General features: G+C 47.9%; 2 protein-coding genes across 7 annotated transcripts; one reads left to right on the forward strand and one right to left on the reverse strand.

Moving 5' to 3' along the window:
* On the reverse strand, nt 1-13,595 carry POFUT1 (protein O-fucosyltransferase 1). Of its 3 annotated transcripts, none has more exons than XM_079979729.1 (7): nt 13,322-13,595; nt 10,106-10,227; nt 9,256-9,438; nt 8,333-8,445; nt 5,647-5,839; nt 4,247-4,489; nt 1-3,736 (listed from the first exon to the last, which is right to left on the reverse strand). In XM_079979729.1, the coding sequence occupies exons 1-7, from the start codon at nt 13,464-13,466 to the stop codon at nt 3,548-3,550; spliced, it is 1,188 nt and encodes a 395-aa protein (XP_079835855.1). In that variant the 5' UTR covers nt 13,467-13,595; the 3' UTR covers nt 1-3,547. The 3 variants fall into 3 exon arrangements, with proteins under 3 accessions (XP_079835855.1, XP_079835856.1, XP_079835857.1); XM_079979730.1 differs by lacking the exon at nt 13,322-13,595 and adding an exon at nt 12,998-13,159; XM_079979731.1 differs by lacking the exon at nt 13,322-13,595 and adding an exon at nt 10,599-10,776.
* An 85-nt stretch (nt 13,596-13,680) lies between these two features.
* Nucleotides 13,681-20,648, forward strand: PLAGL2 (PLAG1 like zinc finger 2). 4 transcript variants are annotated; one of them, XM_079979552.1, is made up of 4 exons: nt 13,681-13,953; nt 15,993-16,093; nt 16,513-16,878; nt 17,496-20,648. In XM_079979552.1, the coding sequence occupies exons 3-4, from the start codon at nt 16,628-16,630 to the stop codon at nt 18,697-18,699; spliced, it is 1,455 nt and encodes a 484-aa protein (XP_079835678.1). In that variant the 5' UTR covers nt 13,681-13,953; nt 15,993-16,093; nt 16,513-16,627; the 3' UTR covers nt 18,700-20,648. The 4 variants fall into 4 exon arrangements, with proteins under 4 accessions (XP_079835678.1, XP_079835680.1, XP_079835681.1 ...); XM_079979554.1 differs by having other exon boundaries at nt 13,681-13,947; XM_079979555.1 differs by lacking the exon at nt 15,993-16,093.
* Nucleotides 20,649-22,096: the final 1,448 nt, after the last annotated feature.

Genomic DNA, 22,096 nt, shown 5'->3' on the forward strand with positions numbered 1-22,096 from the left:
AAAGATTAATGTTTTATTATGAAAATGAAAACCACAAAGTTATGCTCTGTACATTAGTTAATTTTTTTAAAAAATTAAAACATGGCTTCTGATATTGTGCATAGCACACAAATACCCCAGATGTCCTCCATTCTGAGCCAGCCACATAAATGGAGTTTACAGTGGTACCTCTGGTTACGAACTTAATTCGTTCTGGAGATCCGTTCTTAACCTGAAACCGTTCTTAACCTGAGGTACTTTAGCTAATGGGGCCTCCTGCTGATGCCGCGTGATTTCTGTTCTCATCCTGAGGTAAAGTTCTTAACCCAAGGTACTACTTCCGGGTTAGTGGAGTCTGTAATCCGAGGTGCCACCTTACACAAATGCTGGCGAGGCTGCACCCCATGGATGAATTGCCTCCTCATGGCACGGTGTAGCTGCACCCCTGCAAATTCCATATGGTCAACATCATTAATAGCACAGCCCTATGAGTATCTACACTGAATTCACTGGGACTTACTTCCAGATAATGGTGTACACCAGGCTTCCTCAACCTCGGTCCTCCAGATGCTTCTAGCTATCAGGACCAGTGGTCAAGGATGATGGGAATTGTAGTCTCAAAACATCTGGAGGGCCAAGGTTGAGGAAGCCTGGTGTACAGGATTGCCACCTTAAAAATATTTCATAAGCTGCATTTAAAACCAGAGGTTGGCATTTCCTCCCACAAAGAGGCAAGATATATTGAAGGTATAGCACAGAGGATTCTCATGCCCATTAGAAAGCCACCAGATATGAACGTTGATGCTTCAGTGCTGGCTAAGACACAATGGGCTTTATATATAAATATATGAACTACAGAGTAACTTCGCATACATGATAAAGAGTTTACAAAACTATGAATAGTGTGGAGAGCAAAAAGGGAGATTCCCCTTACCTCTCATAATACTGGAAACCCAGGTTCGTCTAACAAAACAGACCAAACCAACTACTGCTGGGCAGACAAAAAAAAGTAAGTTTTGTCACAGGACATAATTGAATCTATGGAACTTCCTTTGATAATATGTGGAGCTATCCATGGGTTTATCAGGCAGTAAAACAGCTTTTTTTCAGATTCCTGGAGGTGAAATCTACAAACGGCCATTAGCCATAACAGCTAATCAGAACTTCCATATGGCAATATAACTTGATATACAAGATGGAGGTGAGCTGGTGAGGAGAACTGCTGCCTTCAGGCCCTGCCATTGTCTTCTGGGTAGCTGCTGTTGGGAACAAAAGGTTGGGTTAAGATGGACCTTTGCCGGATCCATCAAGGAAATTGCTATATTCTTATGCTTACTGACGAATTGCAGAAGAGTAACTGTTCTTGCTGCTCCAGACGGAAATATTGTGGCACTTACTGATCTTTGGAATCAAAATACTGTATTCGTTCAGAAGCTCAAGGAGAAGGGAGGATCCCATCTAACAGATGAATTCAGAGATCATCTCCATGTGCTGTCACAGCCTCAGCCTTCCTTGTTTTTGTTTTGTTCTTCATAAAAATTCCTGGACAATCTATTGAGAGTCTTTTTTTCATTTGATCATCACCATCATTTTCAGCCATATTACCAGTAGCTTTGGAACACATGGTTTCACTGCAGAATCTACCAAAACACAGGAACTGCATTTCTCTTCCAAGCCTAGTGCTTCTCTATACCTTTTAAGACTGAACCTTTAAACAAACTTCTTCAGTACTTCATAAAGATGAGCAAAGAAGTCTCCAGCAAATACAATGCTGGTTTTCAGATTTGTAGCTTGCCAGTGATAATTCACTATCAATAAAGTAAGTGATGCAAGGTAGTGATTAAATTAATAAACTTGCAAAGTTGCTGCTTATAAAAGTGTTTACTGGCCAGCCGAAACTGTTAGCATTTATGAACTAGTTTTTTCAGAAGTTGGCAGAGGAAGACAGAAAAGAGACTGGAGGCAATACTGCTACCACAAGCAAACAAACCTAGGAAAGTTCATTTGCAATTCAATCCTGCTATTGCAAGATTGTTTCAACAACACCTAAAAGGAAGATACAGAAGCTAACGATGCTGTCTGTGCAATTCAAGCCCAATAAAGCAAATAGAAAGCTCCAGAAAGTTCTCTCCCCCAGCACAACATATTCAGTCTTAATATAGAGTGCAGATGGAAGGATAGTTCAGGCTTGCAGTCAGCAGCCAGAACAATTTGTCAACTGATGTTCAGAATGCACAGGAGCAGATAATTATCAGAGGGTATGTTGCTGTGTTGTCACCAGAGAAAGATACTACTGATGTGATGAGGAAACATAACATGAACTAGGTAACCTGACAGTTTGCAGATCTCCTGCCTGAGGATTTTTCTGTGGGAAAACTCTACAGGTAAATTAGTGAGCATAGTTCCGATGTACATCGAGAAAGCTGAATCATGATTTCAGAGCAATTATGCAGAGAAAAGTGCATAAACACTTTAAAACAAAAAAATCAAGATCCATTATCTGTTGGCTCCTCTTTTCAAGAGACTCAAATATCTGAAATTCAAAGTGGACCAAGTGGTTATTCCTTTCAGAGACTTTTAAAAGGTCACAGCTTCTAAACATAAAAGGGATGCTCAAAGAATGAGTGTACAAGAGTTTGAAGGAATCTTGGAGGTCTCCTAGGCCAAGCCCTGCTCAATGCAACATAATAGTTGCAGCCAGGCTGGGTTTCCAGAATAGAGAGCTCAGAAAGACATGACTGCTAACCCACCACAAGCCATAAAATGCAGTTGATGCACTGAGCTCTCAGCAAAGTTGCAAATGGGCCCAATAAAAGGTGCATAATATTTGATTTACGGATTATTATGGTGTTTCAAAAAGGAGATTATTTTTTAACTTCTATTTTATACTGTGTACAGTGCTTAGACTGCCAATTTTGTAAAATACAAAACTGCTCTAAAAGACTCTTGTGTAATAGGATAAAAAAAAGTATCTCAATGCTACCTGGGAATTGCCTCAAACAGAACTGGTCCACAGGGCACCAGAGTTCTTAGGACTAAAACACCTCTGAACGTCCCATAACGTGTCACAGCTGATAGCAAAATCATTTGCTTATAGTCTCCCCACTCCCAGCAAGGGGGAATGGGAATTAAATCCATTTGGCAGCTCAGAAAACAAAAGCACACAAGGCAAATGTCAGTCGGTTGCACAACTGAGAACGTATCTGCTGGTTCCCAGTTCTTAATGTCAGAACACTTCTTGTCAGTGAACAAGCTGTCTTGAGAATACTGTGCATTAAGGACGCACCAGGCAAGTCATTAATTCCAGAAGAGGTAGCAAGACAGCACAGAAAGGGGAAGAGATGAACGGAGTGGGTTTGCTTATTTGAACCACAACTGTGGGAGGAGGGAATGTTTCCTGGAAGTCATCCACTTCTCCTTTCAGGTCAAGTTCTAGTAATATTCAAGGAATGTCATGAGGATGAACCTGCAGAATCCAGATATATCCAGTGCTTGCTTTGAGGGAGACCTTGTATTTATGAGAACTGTATGCAAATAGTGGGTCAAAAGGCATCTCTTCCTCTAGGAGCTACAATTCGTCCCGCGACGTGGGTGGATAGTCCATGCCAAAAAAGGACGAGGGTCTCCCATGCACATCGCGTTCTCTTTTCACAAAGGCAGTAAAGGACGAAACACAGTTTCCAATGAAGTGGTCAGACTTGCTGAGAATGTACAAATCTACCTGGGGCACTTCAGGCTGCAGGTACACCACTTTTATCTGAAAAGGGGAAAACAAGCAGAGCCCAGTTATTGAAAGTGAACACACACAAGAAGACGTGGCATTTGCCACAAGCTGTATATCTATCCCTCCACCTGAACTTGTTTCATCAAGCTGCACCTTTCTATAACACCTTCAGGTTCCCAGAGTATCTTTCAGACGGAGCCATTCTGTCTTACAGTCCTTGGTTCAAGAACCACCACGATGTCTTACCTCAGGTTTGCCATGTGGAAAGTCACCTGAATGATTTTAAAAGTAGTGTTCAGCTACCTCTATATCTAATGCAACCGCATCATATATTCTGAGCAAAAGAACTGTGTTGCCAAATCACTCAAAGACCCAGTAGAGCCCAAACTTTCTTCTGCCCATCCCTGCTGTAAGCCCTCCTGATTCCTCCGTCTGAGAAGAAAAGCAAGATATTAATATTTCCAGTGCATACACCCAGAGAGAGAAAAGCAGTGAGGTTTGCACCAATAACTACTCATTGCTCCAGTGGCACCAGGACATTACCTTTTGTTTGAAAAGCTGCTGTATTTCCTTCGTATAAGGCTCAGAGTCACTGGCAATGTACACAGCTTTTGCATCTGTCTTCTTCACCCAGAGTCTTAGCGCTCGTTTTATCTCTTTCAAGCCTGGCAGACACATATCCATGGTAAGGGGTGCAGCAGTGTTCCGATCATAGCCCACACACTGTGGCGACGCCATTAAATGAGACCCAGCAGTGCCATCTTTCAACATATTGCATGCATTTTTCTAAGGCGGGGGGGAGGAGAAAAACGGAACATCACACACAGGTAGAAGTGGTAAGAAACAGAGCATCATACAAAGGTAGGAGGACTTCATAGCAATGGAGAAGGAGAATTCCACACAGCTAGCCAAAGCAGGCAAAAAAACCACATTGCTAATGGAGGGTCCTTGCCGCGGGATCACATTCATCCAGTGCTTTACCAGCTGCACTGGCTCCTGGTGGAGTACAGGGTCAGGTTTAAGGTGCTGGTTTCGACCTTTAAAGCCCTATACGGCCTAGGAGCAACGCACCTATGGGACCGCCTCTCCTGGTATGCCCCACGGAGGACCTTAAGGTCCACAAATGACAACATTTTGAAGGTCCCAAGTCACAAAGTTGTTAGACTCAACTAGGGCCAGGGCCTTATCAGTACTGGCCCCGACGTGGTGGAATGCTCTGTCCCAAGAGACTAGGGCCCTGCGGGACTTGACGTCTTTCCGCAGGGCCTGGAAGACAGAGCTGCTCTGCCTAGCCTTTGCTTTGGACTCAGTCTGACCCTTATGTTGCCCTCCCCTTGTGGTCTTGATCTATGGGCTATTTTAAAACGAGGCTGCATTTTAAATTGCATTTTAACCTGTATTTTAATTTTTCCCTCCCTCTCTCTCTCTTTCCCCCCCTATTATGTTTTTACTGTGATTTTATTGGTGTTAGCTGCCCTGAGCCTGGCTCTGGCCAAGGAGGGCGGGGTATAAATAAAATGTAGTATTATTTTTATTTTTATTTTTATTTTTATTATTAGCTTCAGTTATATTTCCACCCCCAAACAGTCTAGTTCAAGTATGCAGGAAGCTGTCAATAACTGCAAGTCACAATGTGTACACCCCTTCAGGATCAGAGGCAGCATGTCTCTGAATATCACCAGCTGCTGGGGAAGAAAACAGAGAGAGGGTACCTGATCTCAACACCTGCTTATGAGCTTTTCAGAGGCACCCAGCTGGCAAAGGATGGCCCTAGGTAGGCAACAAGATGCTGAGCTAGGTAGGATTTTGTTCTGAACCAGCATATATTCTTAACAGCCCCACCCTCTCCCTTTTTTATTAATGGAGCTGGAAGCTGCCAGTCAGACTCTATTACAGCCCTGCCCACATTACAGTCCCCAAGGAAGTATATGTAAGAACCATACCCAGTCCGAACCGACACGCAAATGGATTCCCACGTAGGGTCTGACCAGGAACGAATTAATATAGGACTCGCCTTTGTTCACCATCTCATCAGACCATACCATGTACTGATGCAGGGACCGGTACTCTTCCAGAACTGGAAACTGGGCTGGTGCCCCCGGAAGAGCCACAACAGGATGTTCAGAGGAGGGAAACCTAGTAAAAGACACAGTGGAAAGATCAACAGGAGCTACAACTTGCCATGTTTGCTCGCACCAGTGCTGCTCAGTTTTTACTGTTGAGAACTTTTAATGCAAATGCTTTTACCTAGTTAATTTTTTTTAAAGACACCTACAACAAAGAGATGAATTACTAACAAGATTTATGAAGAATATGCTAACCCGAATAAAGTTAATCTGTATTTTGCATTTCTGTTGTCATGCTCTTCAGCTCATAAGAACTTCCTAATTCCCCAGACGCTTTGCATCACCTCCCAAATATTTGCATACTGGAGCTTAGGCGGCCTCCTCCTTAAGGGAATGAAGTTGCAAAGTGCACCTCCCTGTATTTTAAACTATGGCAGCAATCTCTGAAAAATCAACAGACTAAGCAAGCCGACTTTAGTTATGCATGCATGCATCTGCCTAATACTGTCACAGACCTTTGCCCTATGCATGCCAACTGGCAGCAGTGTCTTACGGTCTCAGAGCTGGAGGCGTCTTTCCTAGTTCTACTGCCCAAGATCCTTGAACTTCTTACAAAACACATACCACCCAAAGACCGTTATGCGACTCTTCTTCCTTATTAAAGCTCTGTGCAGTGATAGCAAATTGCAGGTTAGATGTGGGTTGCAGGGCCAACTTTCAGATTGTATTGAGATGGCAAGGGGAGTGAGACCGGGCTGTATTTTCACCCCCACATTGTTTAGCTTTTTCCTAAATGATTTAGAGGAAAGTCTAATGGACCCAGGGACGCAGATGGCGCTGTGGGTTAAAGCCTCAGCGCCTAGGACTTGCTGATCGAAAGGTCGGCGGTTCGAATCCCTGCGGCGGGGTGCGCTCCCGCTGCTCGGTCCCTGCGCCTGCCAACCTAGCAGTTCGAAAGCACCTCCGGGTGCAAGTAGATAAATAGGGACCGCTTACCAGCGGGAAGGTAAACGGCGTTTCCATGTGTGGCTCTGGCTCGCCAGAGCAGCGATGTCACGCTGGCCACATGACCCGGAAGTGTCTCCGGACAGCGCTGGCCCCTGGCCTCTTAAGTGAGATGGGCGCACAACCCCAGAGTCTGTCAAGACTGGCCCGTACGGGCAGGGGTACCTTTACCTTTACCTAATGGACCCAGATGGTCATCTCCCAAAAATAGGAACCAGAAAGACCCCTATTTTGCTATATGCCACTGCTTCTTATCCCATCCTCAATGGAAAATGTAATGTTATTATCAAGGCATTTTTATCTGCTCAGTTTTTGTCTGATATTATATTTTGTCTGTTTTTGTGTTTTCTTGTTGTTAAATCACCCTGGTTGCCATCCGTGCGGAAAGGCAGGATACTTGTCCATCTTTCTTTACGGTCTGCAAATAACAACATCTTGGAGATTCCAGGCCTCAGGGAGATTAGGCAGGACTTGGCCCTGGCCTGGTGGAACTCTCTGCCACAAGAGATCAGGGCCCTGCGGGATTTGGCATCTTTCTGCAGGGCCTGCAAGACGGAGTTGTTCTGCCAGGCCTTTGGTCAGGGCTCAGCCCGAATCCCCTTCTCTTTTTGTATAAGAACTAGTATGAAAGAGGCCTCCCAGCGTTGTCACAGGCCCATATAAGAACAGCGTAAGCAGTTGGGCCTGATGAGCATTTACTGTTCCCAACCATAGCTGTCAACCTTCCCTTTTTTTTTTGCGAGAAATTCTCTTATTCCAGCACAATTTCCCGCTGCTTTCTGCTGCTATCCCGGATTGTTAGATATCCCGTAGACTGTCCCTAGGACAGGTGAGGCTGCTGATCCCTTATTTTCAAATCTGAAAGTTGACAGCTATGTTCCCAACCCTAATCCTGCGGAAAGCCATCTAATTAGATTTTAATTTGATACTGACTTGTTTTTTAGGAGGTAATTTAATTATTCTTTGATTTTATACCAATGTTATTGTTAAGATATTCCGTTCCACCTTAACAGACATGTGGAATTGTTGTATGTCACATATCTGTTTACACTCCAGCACAGCTTGCTGGGAACTTCCGTTGTGTGTATAGCTACTGTACTGCTTATGCTGCTTGCTTGGACATGAAAGGGAGAAGACATGTTTTTCCTTTTGTCCTGGTGTACGCTGAATAAACTGCCTGTAAATATGCTTTACACAGCCTCTCCCTGCCACTTCTGTTGTGCGTTTACTCTGCTGAGTTGCGTGCCCAGCTTCTGAAGCTCTGGGTTGCAGATTCATGCTGCACCAATGACTGGAGTTTGACTGGCACGTTGGCCGGTGGGCTGGAGCCAGCTGGGGGCTTGCCAATTGCCCCTGATTCCTTTACAGCATCCCAACAGTTATATGTCTGACGTTAGCCGCCCTGAGCGCGGTTTCAGCTGGGGAGGGCGGGATACAAATAAAAGATGATGATGATGATTTCCAAGAACCCTTTACAAGCCAGAGCAGCAATGGCGGAATGTGCCCAGTGCCTAACCATGCCCTTCGCCCAATGGCACCCCCAAGCGACACTTGCTACCTTCGAATCCAGTGGTCCTTGTAAGAGGCACTGAAGGAGAGGCCTCCAAACAGCTCCGACCTATCGAAATCCACAGCAAACTGATCCCAAAAGGGGCCAAAGGGGTTTCCATCCTGCAAAAGCAAAGGCAGCTGCTCGTTCACTGCGGCAGACGAAAGGTGAGGCAGGCCAGAGGAACAGGCAGGTTTGCAGTTGCTACGGGAGCCGCAAGCTCCTAGCTGACACAGCCCATATTCCATAGTCCCGCCCCCACTGAAACCTGTGTGTAAGTTTACCAGAAGCTTTCCAAGTATAGAGAGGATGAAATGAAGTTAAATACAAACACACTGAAATGATCCACAGAACATTATCTAGAACCAGCTTCCTCAAACTCAGCCCTCCAGATGTTTTTGGCCTACAACTCCCATGGTCCCTAGCTAGCTGTTGCATAATACTGTTTTATAATTTATGATAATTTAGAATTTAAATGTATTTTCATGCAATGTTTGATACTTCCAGCTGATGAAGGTGAATACATCGAAACAGGGCCCTGTCCTGGTTTCTTATCCATAATTTCTGATCCATAATTGACTTCTGCTCAATGATTGAAACTAAGATCTTCACGTCAAATCTGACTATGGACTAACATGAACTCTTATCTCTAATACTGTAACAAATTATTGTGTTATACATATCCTTATGAGTTTGAATTTGTAATCTCTGTTTGAGTTTGTAATCCTTGTCAGAATACATACTTTTGAATGGATTAGTTTTTGTTACAATTGACTATTGATTCGCGAGTAGGGACCACTCCCACTATTGAAACTTATACTGGCCAGAGTTCTTGGTGTGCTTTTTTCTTGATTTAGAAGAACGGCAGCAGCAGAGCTTTTACTACAGCCCAGGGTTACAGAAGGCACCTCAGGGATGAGAAAGACTCTTACCTTCATGGGGCAAGTCCTTTTGTCAGCACTCCTCTGAGCTGCTGCTTCAAAGCAGTATGCCACTCGCTTGCCAGGAGGCCAGTGGATGGGTGCCAACTTTTCCATAAATTCCTCCAAAGTGATGACCCGGTGGTACTCCAGGAGAGGCGCCAGCTTGAAGTATTCTTTGTAGGGAACGTGCTGCTGCAATGCAAAGAGAACAGAGTTTAGGAGCCTGTCCACACACATAACTGTTCCAGCAATAGTGAATCCACAACCGCACCCAACACCAGCAGAATTAACTCATCTGTTCCAAGGACCTATTCACTGAGCCTGCTTATGTGTGGCTTTGGGAAAATACCGTATTTTTCGCCGTATAGGACGCACCTAGTTTTTTTTGGGAGAAATAAAGAAAAAAAATTATCCCCCCCCCAGCCGCGGCTTCAGCGCGCCCCGCGCTCTGGGCAGCAGGCTGCTATTCGCAGCCTAGGGAGCCCTGTGGGAATTCCCGCGGGCTCCCCAGGCTTGTGGATATCTGCCTGAAGCACGGGGCACTCTGCTTCAGTGCGCCCTGCGCTCCGGGCAGCAGGCTGCTCTCTGCAGCATGGGGAGCCCTGCGGGAACTCCCATGGGCTCCCCAGGCTTGCTGATTGCTTCCTGAAGCCTGGAGAGCGAGAGGGGTTAGTGTGCACCGACCCCTCTCGCTCTCCAAGCTTCAGTGAAATCCTGCATTCGCCCCATTGGACGCACACAGATTTCCCCTTCATTTTTGGAGGGGAAAAAGTGCGTCCTATAGGGCGAAAAATACGGTACTTAGCATTCCAAAAGCACAGAACCCAAATATACCTCAGAAGTTCTCAGAACTACTTACATTTGTGTAGGGAGGCCTGTGATACCGGTACTCAATCCAGGGGGGCACAGCTAAGGTCCGATTCACCATTTTAGCAAACGCCAAAGAGCCCAGAAAATGGTCTGCTTGGTTCCCAAATCTCCCTTGAAATAGAACATAAAGAGCTGTTTCTTAGTCACCAGGCTGGGGCAGAGCAACAAGCCTAGGGCAACTTCATACTGAAGAACTACATGGCTGCCAAACTCAAAATGCTGCAGATCTTCCTTCATTATGTTGAATTATTCACAAAGCTTAAGCATAAGGCAAGTCGCATAAATGTTAGGACTCTGGAACTATTCCCAACCCACAGAAGCTTGCAGAAGTCCTCTCCCCCCATTAAAAAAAGTCCTAGTATTCAATGACGACCAATAATTACTTCCAAATAACAAGAATGGAAACTCTTACAAAAGTTTAAGAAATTTATTGCACAAAGGACTAATAGAAGAAAGTATACTTGGACAGCAAGACTTCTGACCTCTGTGGATTTATTTGGAAAGCTCTCAGAAAGCGGTATCAAGGAAGGTGGCAATGAGACGTCTGATAACCTGGAGGCAAATTATACCCATATTGAATAATCAAGTGGCTATTTACAAAGCTGAAATAAAAATCACAGTTGCTGTTTCCTTAATTGAAAGCTTGCCCAGGGAGCTTATAATAGTTTAGCAGTCTTTAAATCAATCTCCCTCTCACACACACTTTAAGTCAATTGTATTATTTTCTTGACTTTTAACATTTATCTTCTAATTGGTGCACTCCACTGCAGAGAAGAGGAACCATTACATAGGAGTCCAACACACCGCAGGTTGACCAAGAACTACAAGCAGGACACTCCCTAAGCTATAATGCAATAGTAGCATGCAGCAACCTAACAATAACCTACAGGGCAGCAGCCCCACCAGGAACATGCTGGTGATGCAGCACCCAGCAGGATGGAACTCTCTGCTCGCCAAATGATCCGCAGAAGGTTCAAGCCTGCTGACAGCACAGGTCTGCTTTGCCCTGTGGAAAAGACACTAGTGCAGCAGCACCCAGCAGGACTGAACTTGTCCCTCTGACCCATCATCTGACAGACAGGGGGAAACAGTCTTGTAAAAGGCCATAACTCGACTGCGCAGCACCTGTTTTGCATGCGCAAGGCCCCAGGTTTGATCCCCAATATCATCACTGTAGCCTTTTGTCAGGGAACTGCCATCGGAAGAACAGGTGGTGGAAAGGCTCCCGGAGAATACCAGAGACACTGCAGCAGAAGAGGGAACCAGTAGGGGGGGAGCAGGAGCTCCAAGGGAAAGGGAGTCGGAGGGGAGGCTCTGGGATACTTCCAGTGAGAACAGTGAAGAGGTATCAGGACCCCCTTTAGGGACCCCCATCCCTCGCCGGAAACTGTCACGCAGAGAATCCAGGAGACGCGTTTCCGTTAAACAGCTTTTATGTTGGAAACGTTTCCGCAAACGCCCACTGTCAGATTCTACCAGCGACTGACGGAGCCATGCCAAAGGGCTCCGCTCAAGGCAGAGATTTACTACACTGAGTAATCTCTGAGGGATCAAGCTTTTACGCACAAGCAGCTCATTATCCCATCACACCTTTCTAGGCCCTTCATCATTAATATGAATTAATTTTAGATGCCACCCTTCATCCAAGGACCACAGGGCAGTTTACAGTATTAAAAACACAAAAATACATAATATAATAAGCAAAACAATAACAGCCTTCCACACATACAATTTAAAAGGCCATAGAGGCCTGGGAAGGACTCTTGGTTTGCAGTCCAAGGAAGCTGCTGCCAGTCACCGCAAGCAACACTGTGCCAGATGGACGGCGACCCACCTTGAGAGCAAGGCAGCACCCCAAGTTACAAAAAAGCACAGCAGGAGAAACAACAGGTTGGTTATTAGTTTGTTGTTGTTGTTGTTGTTGTTTACACAAAGGTAAAAGGAACAGAGGAGAAAAAAGATGTGAATCTGCGGCCTCCAGGTATGACTGGACGTCACTGTCAATTATTTTTATTGATTTTCTGAATTACAGTATTACAAATCATTGCCAAATTAATTCCATTAAATACAGTTTTAATACAGAACCTCCCTGCCTGCGGACTGTCTCGCCAGAGTGGTACATGCTCTAGTTATCTCCGGCTTGGACTACTGCAATGCGCTCTACTTGGAGCTACCTTTGTAGGTGACCCGGAAACTACAACTAATCAAGAATGAGGCAGCTAGACTGGTGACTGGGAGCAGCCGCCGAGACCACATAATAACGGTCTTGAAAGACCTATACTGGCTCCCAGTACACTTCCAAGCACAATTCGTGGTGTTGGTGCTGACCTTTAAAGCCCTAAATGGCCTCAAAGGCCCAGTATACCTGAAGGAGCATCTCCACATCCATCGTTCTGCCCGGACACTGAGGTCCAGTGCCGAGGGCCTTCTGGCGGTTCCCTCACTGCGAGAAGCCAAGTTACAGGGAAGCAGGCAGAGGGTCTTCTCGGTGGTGGCGCCCGCCCTGTGGAACGCCCTCCTTTCAGATGTGAAGGAAATAAGCAGCTGTCTTATCTTTAAAAGACATCTGAAGGCAGCCCTGTTTAGGGAAGCTTTTAATGTTTAATAGACTATTGTATTTTAATATTCTGTTCGAAGCCGCCCAGAGTGGCTGGGGAAACCTAGCCAGATGCGGGTATAAATAATAATTTATTATTGTTATAAAACCGGTTTCCCGCTCTCCACATGAGATATGTCCAAGATGTGCCCCTATCGCTGTGCTTTGTTCTCAGTTCCACTCTAGTAGTTAACACCCTCCAGAATTTGATAAAATGATTATCCATCAGCTGCCCCTTTACATCCCTGAATGCAGCAAAACAAAGAAACAAAACCCCACGTGAACCTTAACGTATATTCTCAGTGACAGCAAGTGCGGTTAATACTCCATCTCCACTTTAAACATCTGCTTGATTTTGAGTAAGTTCTGAAAAAAGCAGGTACGGCTGGACTTCCACTCCCAGCAGCCAGCGCGGTCTGCGGTGAGGGATGACGGGAGTTGTAGTCCAACGGCACCGGGAAGGCCCCTCAGGCTCCTCAAAGCCCCCGGGGGCCTACAGAGCCCCGGCCTGCGAGAGGAAGGAGAAAAGGGGGCAGGGAGAGGGGACGGTGAGACCCGAGTGGCGCCCTGGGAGGGGAGGAAAGGAAGCGCCCCCCCCCGCCGCCTCACCCATGCAGGGGCAGTAGAGTAAGTATCCCGACGGGTCCCAGGCGCCGCCGCCGCCGCCGCCTTCGCCTCCGCTGGCCAGGTGGAACAGGACGAGCAGCACCTGCAGGCCCGCGACGCCGACCGCCTCCTTTCCGGGAACAGCCATGCCTCCCTCCGTCTCTTCCTCCGATTTGGAAGAAGCGGCTTCGGCTCGTAGAGTTTAGCGGGAGAGAAGTTGCCTCACTAGGCCGGGCTAGGCCGCGCCCGTCTCCATGGCGACAGGGGCCCTTTTCCCGGCACGCCCCGCGGCGGCGGCGGCGGCGCTCGTGAGGGCAGAGCGGCCGGGCCGAGGCGGCTTCCGGTCTGGGCCGGATGTGGCGCCATGGAGGCCTTGAGGGGCGCGAGCGAGCCCGCGAGAGGAAAATAAAGGCGAACGAACCGCCGCCGCCTCAGTCCCCTCAGCCGCCGCCGCCGCCGCCTCCTTCTCCTCACGGAGCGGTTCCTCTTCCCCGCAGCCTCCGGTCATGGGGCCTCCGCCGCCCGCTCAGTTACCACAACAAGAGCTGGGCCCGCCTTCGTCGTCGTCGTCGTCTTCCTCGCCTGTTCCTCCAGCCGGGACGAGCCAGCGGAGGGGAGCGACTCGCGGGGTGGGGGTGAGCGAGCGAGCAAGCGGCCTTGAGGGGTTGTGTATTAGTGGCGTGGGGGGGGGAACGGTTTCTCGAAAGTACGCATGCGCGGGTGTGGCGGGGGGGGTAATGGAGTTCGGGGCGCCAGCATAAGAACCCCCCCTCCAATGTTAGGGACACCCCCTTCCTCCCAGATAGGCCATAATATTCCAGTAGCGCCGTGCACGCGTGTTTACAGAGCCCCAACAAAGGTCAGTCCCCTGCCCCGAGGAGCTTCCAGACCTAAGCTGGGGAACGGGCGGGCAGGAAGAGCAGGTGCAGCTCTGCGGTGGAAGCAGGGACCGGACTGGAGGAAGGAGCCCTGGGGCTGAAGAAGGGCAGAGTGTGGGGGGGGGTCGTAGCTAGGATCCGGTGGGAGGTGTTGGGAAAGACCTTTTCTGCCCCTAAGCTGCTGCTGCTGCTGCTGCTGCCAATCAGAGCAGACCATTTAGGGCCTGATTGAGACAGTAATCATGGCTTGGAATGAGGCTGACTCCCATATTCCGTTGCCAAGAGAGAAAATACACAGAGAACTCCATAGTTTATCTCCCCTTAAAATAAACGCGAAAAACTTGGAGCTTCCCGTAGTAGAGGACTGTATGGGATTTTAGTGCTATGAACTCTGCTTGCCCTGTTCTCCCCCTTCAATCCTCGCTTCTTCCATAAAACTAGGTTAAGCACTTTCTGCACCTGTTTGTTCGTAGAGGGTTCCCTGAGTCTTGGATGCAGTAGAAGCCATGTGCCTCAGCCACACAAACAGCATTTTAGCCGCTCAGGTCTTACTTGAGCCCTTGGCTATGTGCAGAAGGCTTTCCGTTGGTTCTGCATGCTCACTGTCCAGAGTGCTGATGGGCAGTTTCTTTTCTGCCTGGAGAGGGAAGGGCATGAGAGAAGAAAAGTGCTGGAGCTCTGGCTTTGTGCCCACCTTCCCTGAGAAGGTCACATGGCCTTGTCCTGATTTGACCTACTTGGATGGAAACACTTGGCCCCAGCAGAATGGCAGCCTGCCCTGTTGGCTTGCCAAATTCCCAGGCCGATGTGCAAGCACAACAATCACGTTAAAAATAAATCTTGGCATCCCTCTGGCAGGTGACGCGAGTAGGGAACATCACTTGAACAAGGATCAACAGTAAGCTTTATGAATTAAGTGAAATGGCAGGGATGAGGCTATAGTTAGAAGGTTGGGGCCTCTAAGCTGTTTCGTTTCAGCTCCTTTTGAAGCTGGTTGAGGGGCGTAATTTTAGTATGAGAAAGCAGCTGAGAGGTACCAGGGCGTGTACAATGAAGAACTCTGACCCAGCCATCTTCTGAAAATGATGTGATATTTACATAGGACCATCACTGTTGTGACGCTTTACAGAGTATGGTAGCCCAATCTTTCCCAAAGGGCGTTTGAAATTTAACAGTGTAAATGACAAAACAAAAACAAGGGCATGCTTCAGTTTCCCAGATGTAAAATGTAAACAATAATTATGTACCTAGTAGGCCAAGATGAGGACATTAAGGTGCTGTGACTTTTTTGTTCTTAACATGTAGTCGTTACTTCAGAAATCAGAAAGTGTTCATGTGGTCTTACCAGCTGAGCAGTTATCAGGTCTTTCCCCCCACCTCCTTTGCTTCCATTGCTATGGGGCTGGTGCTCCCAGATCACTCGTCTCACCCCCCAAATACATTTTCCCAATAGCAATTGAAAAAGTGACATCTGTACTTATAAGATCAACAGAGGAATGGGGTAGAGCAGGCAAGATACTTTATTCTCGGGTTTTGAAAGGTCACCAAACTTACGGAATTTGGATTGTAACGACGTAATTTCCATCGCCCAAGTGGAAGTATTTCAGGCCTTATAGCAGAGTGGGAATTTACTGGTCCTGCTTTCCCCCCCTCACTCACTGCTTTGCTTGGCTGGCTATGCCTCTTGCTGGCCTGGGTAGAGCATATAAAGAAGTGTGAGAGGGGGTGCAGCAACTAGCTCAATGTACAAAGGTAAAAGTTACATGAGTTGCTCTCTCCACTTTTGCCTCCTGAAGGTTGCCCAGAAGGCAAGGCGTCCCTGAGACTGGAAAAGGTTCCCACCCCTGCCCTTACATCATGCAGCTCACCTGATTAAAGCAGTGTACTAGTTCAGTGGGTAAGTGTTGGGTAAGGTAAATGCCATCTCTTTTATCAGGCATTTGCAAAAGTAAAAGGAGTGTCATACACTGAATCCAAGACACACTGTGTCAGTAATGAAACCTCAACATGAGCTGGACTGTGGCCTGAGCCTTTTTTTTTTTTAAATGCAGACAGATTTCCACTGTTGCTGCAATAATTATACACTCGCATTAGCATTTAAGATTGTGGTAGCAATCTCTTCTTTAAATATTGAAACTGAAAACAAGTCACAAGTGCTCTTTAAAGGTTGATGTTGACATCTAGGAATCTTAAATCTTTTCCTGTACTCAGAATAGGGCCGTTGCCTAAAAGTAGATTTAAAATGTGGAGTTTTGTCCCACCATCTCTGTGCATGTGTCCATTCACTTCCCTTAATCATGCAGTTCGTCATTCCAGGTAGCAACCTCTTCTTGCTGAAACTTTTGAAAATTGTCAGTGGGTGTGACTATGCCAGTGAGATGCCCATGGGCAGGACTTCTGCTTCATTTGGCCCTCCTCTGCTAGGCCTGCCATGACCGCATTCTTCACCAGCGTCCCCAACTGGATTCAAGATGCAAAGCAGGAGGAGGAGGAGACGGGCTGGAAACTAGTCCCTCGCCCCAAGGGCCGAGAAAGCGAGAGCCAAGGGAAATGCCAGCACGAACCATCAGGAGCCTCCTTCCCCAGTGTGGATAAGCTGAGAGCAAACCCAGAGCAGAGACCGTACGGCTGCCCTCAAGTGCACTGTGGCAAGGCCTTTGCTTCCAAGTACAAGCTCTACAGGTATGTAGGGGGGATGGGTTAGAGCAGGCATGTTCAAAGTCCGGCCCGGGGGCCTAATTTGGCCCTCCGGTCAGTTTAATCCGGCCCCTCCTGCAGTTTATCACCTTGGGCAAACTGCAAAAAGCAGCTCAACAACTTCAACCCTAAAAGGTCAAAAACTTTGGTTGGCCCTCTTGCATGTTCACTTCATCAAATCTAGCCCTTTTTGAAAAAAGTTTGGACACCCCTGGGTTAGAGGGTTGGGCTAGGACGGAGCAGCCTCAGGTTCATACTTGGCCATGGAACAGGTTTGTTTTAGAGCAGTGTTTCCCAAGCATAGGAAGGATAACTTACACTATGTGGCCATAGATGAAAAGTTTGGGGCTGCTGGTGAAAGGCAACAGACCTCGCCACACAAGCCTCCATAGCATTCTCCCCCCAGGTCCCATTTATGATCTGAATGGTGTAAGATGTGTGGATGGGTGTGGCAAATGTCACATTCTTTGCTCTCCTTCACTCCTATAACTCTTAAAACCGGGCAGAGGAGAATCTCCTTGCCAAAGCTAACCTGCCCAGCTTTTGTGGTGCTGGGGGCGGGAAGCAAGCTGCTTATAACCTGTGCTTCTTTTCCCCGCAAGGCACTTGGCCACCCATTCTGCCCAGAAGCCCCACCAATGCATGTACTGTGAGAAGATGTTCCACCGCAAGGACCACCTTCGCAACCACCTGCAGACACATGACCCCAACAAAGAAGCTCTCCACTGCCCAGAGTGCGGCAAGAACTACAACACCAAGCTCGGCTACCGGCGCCACCTGGCCATGCATGCTGCCGCCAGTGGCGATCTCAGCTGCAAAGTGTGCTTGCAGATGTTTGAGAGCACCCAAGTCCTGCTGGAGCACCTCAAGGCCCACTCCCGGAGGCCCTCGGGCAGCGTGAAGGAGAAGAAGCACCCGTGCGACCACTGCGACCGCCGCTTCTACACTCGCAAAGATGTGAGGAGGCACCTGGTCGTGCACACGGGCCGGAAGGACTTCCTGTGCCAGTACTGCGCCCAGCGATTTGGCCGCAAAGACCACCTGACCAGACACATGAAGAAGAGCCACTCCCAAGAACTGCTGAAGATCAAGACGGAGCCAGTGGACATGCTAGGCCTCCTCAGCTGCAGCTCAGCCGTGGCAGTGAAAGAGGAACTGAGCCCCGTCTTGTGCATGGCATCCCGGGATGTGATGAACAGTAAGAGCTTCCCTGGGATGCTGCCAATGGGCATGTATGGGGCACATGTCCCCACCATGCCCAGCTCAGGAATGCCCCATTCTTTAGTCCCCAACCCTCTGCCAATGGGAATGAGCTACCCCCTGGAGTCCTCCTCCCCACCACAACCTCCCCCAAAGTACCAGCTTGGATCTACCTCATACTTGCCTGACAAGCTCCCCAAAACAGAGGTGGACAGCTGTTTGGCAGAGCTCCCTGGAGGCCTGTCCCTTGTGCCTGGTGAGCCATCCTCGTCCTCTCCTCAGCCTATCACCCTGGAGGAGACTCTGCTCTCCAAGAGCCCCGCTCTGCTTTCTGAGGCTCTCTGTGCTGCTAACATGGACTTCTCCCATCTCCTGGGCTTCCTCCCCTTGAACCTCCCATCATGCAACCCTCCCGTGTCCTCGGCGGGTCTGGTCATGGGCTATTCACAGGGAGAGACCCAGTCACTCCTCACCACTTTGCCACCGCAAGAGGCGCCAGGAGCTGCGACCTCCCTTGGCTTCGGAGCACTTCACTCGCTGCCCTCCATGTTCTCTCCTGGCTTGGGTGCAACCACCTTGCCACGTTTTCACCAAGCGTTCCAGTGAGGCAGCTGGGGAAAGAACGGGACTTTCCTTCGGCGTGTGGATTGTGTACGGCAAGGGTGCCCACATTTGTTCTCCTTCCTACCATAAGCTGGGAAGGCTTGAGGGGAGGAGTGCCTGCGTGGACTGGAACTGCCACGCGGACTTTGATGTGCGCCTCAGTCCCTGACAGTGTGTAGGTTGCAGCAAATAGAAATTCAGGTATTTCCCCAACCTTCTTTGTTTGGTAAATCGGGCATCACACTGACCTTCCTTGGGGCTTCCGTCCTCATTCCACTTTAGGAGGTGATTGAATCGGGGGTCTGCCTCACGTTAGGGCACAACATTTCTTCTGCATTTCAGCGCCTCAGTCCACGGGGAAGGCTGGAAGAGCCTGTTGTCGCCTGCTGCCCCTCCCACAGCACCTCTCCTGGTTGCGCCCACACAGTACTGAGTGTGTACAGAATCAACACTTCCTTTCTTCAGAGCCGTTTCATTAAGACTCATTCCAACCGAATCGTGTTTACGCACCCGTAAAAAGTCTTCCCACCCACCCCTCAGCCCCACCATTGCAAATCAGGAAGTGCCAGGAACACCGTCCTTGTTTCTGGCGCAGCTTGCACACTGTTTACACAATGGAATCGGGTCGCCCTGATTTCACTTCACTACTTCCATTTCTTCCCCTGTGGGGAAAGCAAAACTGACTATGGATTGCTTTTGCCAATTTAGCTGACTGCTCTGTAGGTCATGTTCCCTTAAATCTCAGCTTGGGTCAGAAGGATCCTGCAGCTCAAACAGCCCGGCTTGCTTTTCTGTGTTTGTGAGCACTCTTTCCCAAAGCATACGCAGGGATGGAGGGGAGTGGACCACAGCCTCACCTGTTAATGGAAGCTCGTTGCTTGAGGGCTTCTCTCCACTTCTGTGGCTTACTTAAGTTCAGTACAGGTCTGCCGCAATGCCTTGCAATTGACACTTGGTCCTTGGCTTTGAAGCACAATGGAGCTTGCTGAGAGAAGCCAACGCTTCAGCCCAGCAGCAAAAAGTCTTGAAAAGAAGCTTCCTTCTACCTCACCCCAGTGCTTGTTGGAGGAAGCCATTGGGCTGTGCTTTGCAGTAGCCACAGAGCTTAATATTTCAGCCTCATAGGCATTGGAGTGGGCTTGCCCAAGCCGTTCCTTTGCCCAAAGGAATAGGGTCACAGTCTTGCTCTCCCAGTGGCTCAGCAAGACTTGTGCCACTTGCCTCTTGAAGGACGTTTGGCAGCATTTGTGGGTGGCAACTTTGACCCAGCTGTGTCGTGTTCTCAATATGCCTTCATACCCTTGTTCCTGCGCAATGGGTGTGCTTCCCACAACTTCCTATCCTCTTTTGTCTCCTTGGAACCTTGCATTCCTTTGTAAGACCCCCTGGACTTTTCTTTTCCCCCCTCTCTTGCACAGCCAGTTCCTAGCGTTTCCCCTGTGTTCCAGGAATATGTTACCCAGTTAAAATGAGGGCTGCTTCGTAGTGTTTTCTGCGATCTTGCACTCATACAGAAAACCAAAGGCTGGGGACATGCAAAGAGTGCAGTGGCTGTCTGGGTTGCTGTCTGCTTCTTCTGCGACAGTTCAGGGTCCTTGTGTGCTTTGCCTTCCAAGGCAAGTTGATGAACTGGGCCCATTGGTGCTTCCCAGTTGCTCCTGGGTTTCTGCTTCTCCATCATGCATTTGCGTGCTGGGTTTGCTGCTTCCTTTCCCCCTCTTGCTTGGATTCCACTTCCTTTTTCCCTTGCCATTTCAGCAAGCTGCTTTCCTGGGCTATTCTGTCTGTATCACAGCAAATACCTCATGAAGTAGGCTCCCTTCCTCCCTGTCCTTATGAATTCGCACTTGGTAACCTCGTTTGGGGTCAGTCTGCCTGTGTGGCACTTCAGGGTATCTTCACGAGCCCCAGATGTTCACTTCTTTCATACCTCAGATATATACATACATACATACATACATACATACATACATATATACTTATATAAATAAATATATGGGGTGGAGTAGGGGTTAAGACAGTAGGATCTGTTTCTCTTGCTTGCCTGGGTATAAGCCTACCTCTGCCTTCATCCTAAGACGTAGTTAGTGGTCTCTCTGGAGCCCCTTCTGCTTCAGCAGATACATAGCAAGTTTGTTTTCTACTAGTTCCAGTTAGTTCCAGTTTGCTTTTAAGGTCGGCTTTTCTCCCATTGCCTTCCAGTGTTTAGATGCTTTCAGTACAGGATTCCCCCTCCTGCAAGGACAGGCTTTGTAGGCTTAGCTAGCCCTTCTCTAGCTGGAATGTTTTCATATCAGTTTAGTATTTTGCATTATACTTACCTCAACAATAGCATGTGAAAGTGAGTTCCACAAGCCATGCTTCTTGATCTGTTTTTAAGACGTTGCCTTTCTAATTTCAGCGAGTGCCTTGCGCTGGGTAAATAGGAGAGTGTCTGGGCTTCTCCTTATCATTCAGTATTTTTAAATACCTCAGATGTATTTCCTGTTCCTCTCTTTTTCCAGAAATTGCTGCACAGTCTCTTATGCAATCCTCACCACATCACTACCTCGACACTTGTGATAAATCTCCACACTTCTGCCTTCTTCAGACTTTTGAACGTAACTGATCCAAGATTTTCCCAGTTTGAGTTGCCTTTTTGTTGTGTGACTCTTCCAGTTTTTGGCAATTCCTGCCTTGTCTGTTGCCTGCTTTACTGCTTCCAGCCTTGAGTTTTGACAAAAGTCTGACTCGGGAGAATATTTAAGGCTACAGCCCTTATTCTTTTGAATATGTCTCCATGACTTGTGTTTCTTTGCTCTTATTACCTAACCGAAGATATAGATAAGATCTCTGTGCCCCCCAACCCCGCCAAGTAATTCAGAGCCATCTTGGACCCCAAGCTTAGTATTCACATTTATACCAAAAAATTTCTCTGCTAATAATTTGGGGTGGGGTAAGAACTTGAGTGAGAACCATCCACTGAAGCCATGTTCACATGTTACATATGTAAGATTTGCCATCATGTCCCCGTGTTGTTCAGCCAGGATGCATTTTGCAGGAGGAAAAAGCACAGACCAGCTCAAACTGGGGTGAGGAGGAGAAATGTGGCAGAATCTTCTGTCCCACTACCAGGGTATTCTCTCTGTGCAGAATTTTTTTTTTTTGGGGGGGTGGGGTACTTCCTCCACCCCTCTTAGCTTTACTCAGGAGTGAAATTGTCTGAATCTGAAGGTAGCCTAGTGTCACAACTAGGCAGTGGGAAGGAAGCAACACTTAAGATAGGAATTAGCAGGTTCCTCCCCTTGGTGCCTATCCCAGGGATAGTGCCACAGTAAAAGGAAAGGGTCCATCATTCTCACTGCTCATCAGTACACAGCTTTCAGGTTACCTTGAAAAGTAAGATGAGCTGATTATCTTA

The sequence above is a fragment of the Podarcis cretensis genome (genome assembly GCF_951804945.1).
Source record: "Podarcis cretensis genome assembly, chromosome: 6".
NCBI lineage: Eukaryota > Metazoa > Chordata > Lepidosauria > Squamata > Lacertidae > Podarcis > Podarcis cretensis.

What these genes read in the sequence shown, in the direction of transcription:
- PLAGL2 (XM_079979552.1), top strand. Translation starts at nt 16,628, where the DNA reads ATGACCGCATTCTTCACCAGCGTCCCCAACTGGATTCAAGATGCAAAG. An exon ending in TCCAAGTACAAGCTCTACAG is followed by an intron (nt 16,879 to 17,495) that starts GTATGTAGGGGG and finishes TTTCCCCGCAAG; the next exon opens with GCACTTGGCCACCCATTCTG.
- POFUT1 (XM_079979729.1), bottom strand. Translation starts at nt 13,466, where the DNA reads ATGGCTGTTCCCGGAAAGGAGGCGGTCGGCGTCGCGGGCCTGCAGGTG. An exon ending in ACTCTACTGCCCCTGCATGG is followed by an intron (nt 10,228 to 13,321) that starts GTGAGGCGGCGG and finishes TTCTATTTCAAG; the next exon opens with GGAGATTTGGGAACCAAGCA. An exon ending in AAAGGACTTGCCCCATGAAG is followed by an intron (nt 8,446 to 9,255) that starts GTAAGAGTCTTT and finishes TTGCTTTTGCAG; the next exon opens with GATGGAAACCCCTTTGGCCC.